The sequence below is a fragment of the Phalaenopsis equestris genome, unplaced genomic scaffold (assembly GCF_001263595.1).
Source record: "Phalaenopsis equestris unplaced genomic scaffold, ASM126359v1 Scaffold000632, whole genome shotgun sequence".
NCBI classification, from domain to species: Eukaryota; Viridiplantae; Streptophyta; class Magnoliopsida; order Asparagales; family Orchidaceae; genus Phalaenopsis; species Phalaenopsis equestris.
Window position 1 is genome coordinate 11530 of NW_018165072.1, and position 3739 is coordinate 15268.

Consider the following 3739-nt stretch of genomic DNA (forward strand, 5'->3'; position numbering starts at 1 on the left):
AACAAATAATTAAGCAAAATATATATATATATATATATATATATATATGCAATTAACAAGACTTCACTAACTTAGTGAATCATTTCAAGTGGCTTGTGCTCGAAATTATAAATCTACTATTCTTAAATGCAATATATGGACTACATTTAGTTTTGCTATTGCGAGAATTAATATTTTTCTCATCTAGAATCCTGTTTTCATTGAAGCTTCATTCCTCATGAAACCTAAAACCTTTAATGATTTCAATGTTTCAGGTATGCATTTATTAAACCCTCCTCTCACTTCTATGCGTATATTGACATGTATCAATAGAGTATAATGAGTAAAGGTCATACTCAAGAACTAATAATAGTGATAATAATAAGTTCTTAATTCTTATTTTTCAAAAATTTTGAAATCAAATTAAAGTATTAAATTTCTCTCAATATTTAGTTTCATTGCAATTTGTTTTTATGATAAGTAGCTTGCAATCTCTTTGTACCTTGATTGTACAATTCTTGTAAAAACTTGTGATAGTATTAATCACTATTGGGCTAAGATATGATCTATTGCTGATAACAAAGAAAGGAGAGTGCTTCCGTAAGGAAAAAATATTCAGCCCGAACTGCCCATCACAGGGCGTCACGTCTCCTATTGATGGTGTATTGCAACGTGACACCCGATAGTCGGACGTTCGGGTGAAATAATGTGTAACCGAGTCTAGCTTGAGCAAACATAGACTTGGCTCAGCTCATTAAAAAATATTATTGTTCGTGTTCAACTCATTCATATATCGAGCGTAAAAAATTTATTTCTTTTAACTTAGAGATGTGGCGCAATTTAAAATTTATTTCGCGAACAACAATCTGTTTTGATTGTCTTTTTCACGCAACAATAGAATATTAAAGTTATGAGCTAAATTTAAATTTTATTTATTTATACTAAAATATTCTTTTAAATAAAATTTAATAATTTTTTATCTATTTTTTAATTAATAATTTTAATTGATTATAAATCCTATAGTCTATTAAATTTCTTAAAATAATATTTATCAATTATAGAAATATAATTTAAATTTTTCTAATCAAAACGAGTTGAACGCAGACAAATAAATCTTTGTTTGTGTTCGATTCATTTATAAATCAAGTGCAAAAATATTTGTGCTCAACTCGTTTACTTAGTGAACGAATTGAACACGAGCTACTTAACAAGCCAAATAAGAATTATTCATGAATAACAAGCCCTTTTGTCCACCATCAAATGCATCAATATTTTTTATTGATAATTCTTTGAATGAGAGGAGGCGTAATTTTCATAATACTACGTTCTCACCCATCTTCAAATTAATAGAATTTGAAATGTAAATTTCTCATAAATTCAAGAAATACATGCTTATCGAACAAATGATGGTTAATTTCCATCAATGATAATGATAAATGCTCCGTTAGTTTCACTGCTCTTACACATCTTAACCAAGAAATATCAACTCTACATTATTTAAAACATCTTTCCTTACAACAAAATATGTATTTTGTATGACAATAAATAATTACCCGATAGAGATGTGGCGCGGTAACAAGAATAATACCTGGTAGCGTTTTGTTAACTGCTGCCAAAGTTTACACCATGGATGAAACCCGACAAAGCTATAGCTCGAACGAATCATTTTATCAAGCGTGCAGCAAAGTAAATAGCAAGGAGGATAATGACCATTATCTGTGTTGAAAGGTTGTATGAAATAAGATTAAATTTTAAGATTTTAGAAACATTAAGTATGAGCATTAGCGTAAGAGCTCACCAATTGCGAACTGTACATGGACCCCTTTCTCTCCACATAGAGCCTCCTGAAGAGACAAATAATAGTGTATAAATTACACTAAAGAGATCAAACCAAATATAATAATAATAATAATAAGTAAATAAACGGTTAGTTTATGGCCAAATGAGCGCTAACCTCTTATTTAGTAAACCAGAAGATACGCATGCTTTCTTTATAGCATCCGCACGCTTGCGAGTGAGACTAGCATTAGGATCATTCTCATCAATCTGCATTACCGAATTGAAATGCATCTCATTAATCTTTTTGTGCCATTTTCTTTTGAAATACACCTTATAAGTTGATGAATACAATAGAATTTTCGTCAAATCTTATAAGTTGATAAATACAATAGGATTTTCGTCAAATAGAGGGATTGAAGAGGCGGCAAATAAAAAGAGATGCTTGGTGTTTTTAATCATGATCGGCTTCTGTAGTTATGAAAAAGAAGTTACTTCCTAGCCTAATATAACCGCATGAAATTCAATAGAACTTGGTTCCATTTTTTATTTCAAATGCTTCATTCTGTAGAACTTTTTGGGATTGCAGTTTAAATTTAAGTTTATTTCTCTGAATTCATCCAAAAGCTTGTTTGTTGGACTGAAAGATGGCAAGAATGGGAAAAAAGTAAATTGGTCAAGGAAAGACGTGGGACTGTATTAGGTAACATGAGGATCTTAAATCAAGTTGAAAATCACTTTAACTAATTGAAATCTTTATATGCCATCGAAAAATATGCTATCATTTTGTAGGGATTTATTAGGTAACAAATTCAATCCTTCGGCAGTATATGTAGGCACAGTGCAAAACAGTAACGGGGAAATATTGATTCACAAAAGAAAAAGCTAATTGCAAAACTTATTTGGTTGTGGATTTTAAAACGGCAAGTTCATCTCAGTTATGGCTGAATAGATGCATGTTACTGGCTTATAGTGAGATCCCTTCATTAGTTGAAACATCAAGCACCCAAAAAAAAGTATGTAAACCAAATTACCATGCATTGTTTCCACATTTGTCATTTGCATTTTCAATTTTCCAACATGGAAAGTAATGATGTTTCGTGAAATCCAACCTACAATTACTCTTTCTTACAAAAGTCGCAAAAATATATTTCATCACACATGAAGAGGGATTTGTTGAATTAGTTAAAAGAGGAAGGATGCCCATGAAACTTATAGATGTAACAGAATTCCATTAATGATGATAATCAGATGTATATAGATAGAAGATCACTTTACAAATATTAAAAAAGTTAGACATTCATAAATAACCTTCTAAAGCTCTGAATTTATATGATAACAGTTTACCTTTGTCTCAAGCAAAGAAGAGAAATCATAAAAAGCACCATAAACATCAGCCATCGTGCATGTCTGGTCACTGATTCTGGCGGTAAGCCCTACAAAAAAAGCATAATAAGTCCTGGAATTATATTTCCACTAAAGCAAAGAAATCTAACGAAATCCCTGAATAGAATAATCACCTCAATAGCCTATCTTTTCTAGGGAGCATTACCGAAAAATTAAATACAACATACATTAGTGTACTGTTTGGCGGCAAGTTGGTTTTAAGCTGAGCAGAATTCACTAATCTTAGAATTCTAAATTCAATAAATCCTATGTAGGTTAATTCTGAAAACTGTTTGTGTTAAATCCAAATTAAACTATTTGGATAATTATTTTAAAATTTAAGGAACAATTTATTGGGACATCTATCATTATTTATTAAACTAAGTAAATCATAAATAAATTAATTAATTAATTAATCATCTTAACTAATAATTAATTAGTAATTTATTAATAACCTCACAATTTTGACTCTCTACTAAATTCATTAATTAATTAATTAATTCATAAATAACCTCACAATTTTGACTCTCTACTAAATTCTCTATACACTAATGGAACCTCTCTAGCCTCCAGGACCTCTAGAGTCTTCTCAATTTTC

At 30.1% G+C, this 3739-nt stretch overlaps 1 protein-coding gene across 1 annotated transcript in view; it reads right to left on the reverse strand.

The window, feature by feature from the left end:
* Window positions 1–1495: 1495 nt before the first annotated feature.
* Window positions 1496–3739, reverse strand: part of LOC110030022 (squalene synthase-like) — a gene marked incomplete at its 3' end in the record, with an annotated part of 42506 nt that continues 40262 nt past the window's right edge. The window contains 4 exon segments of the mRNA XM_020732559.1: window positions 1496–1695; window positions 1778–1823; window positions 1934–2025; window positions 3103–3191. Coding sequence (XP_020588218.1) covers window positions 1642–1695; window positions 1778–1823; window positions 1934–2025; window positions 3103–3191 — 281 coding nt within the window.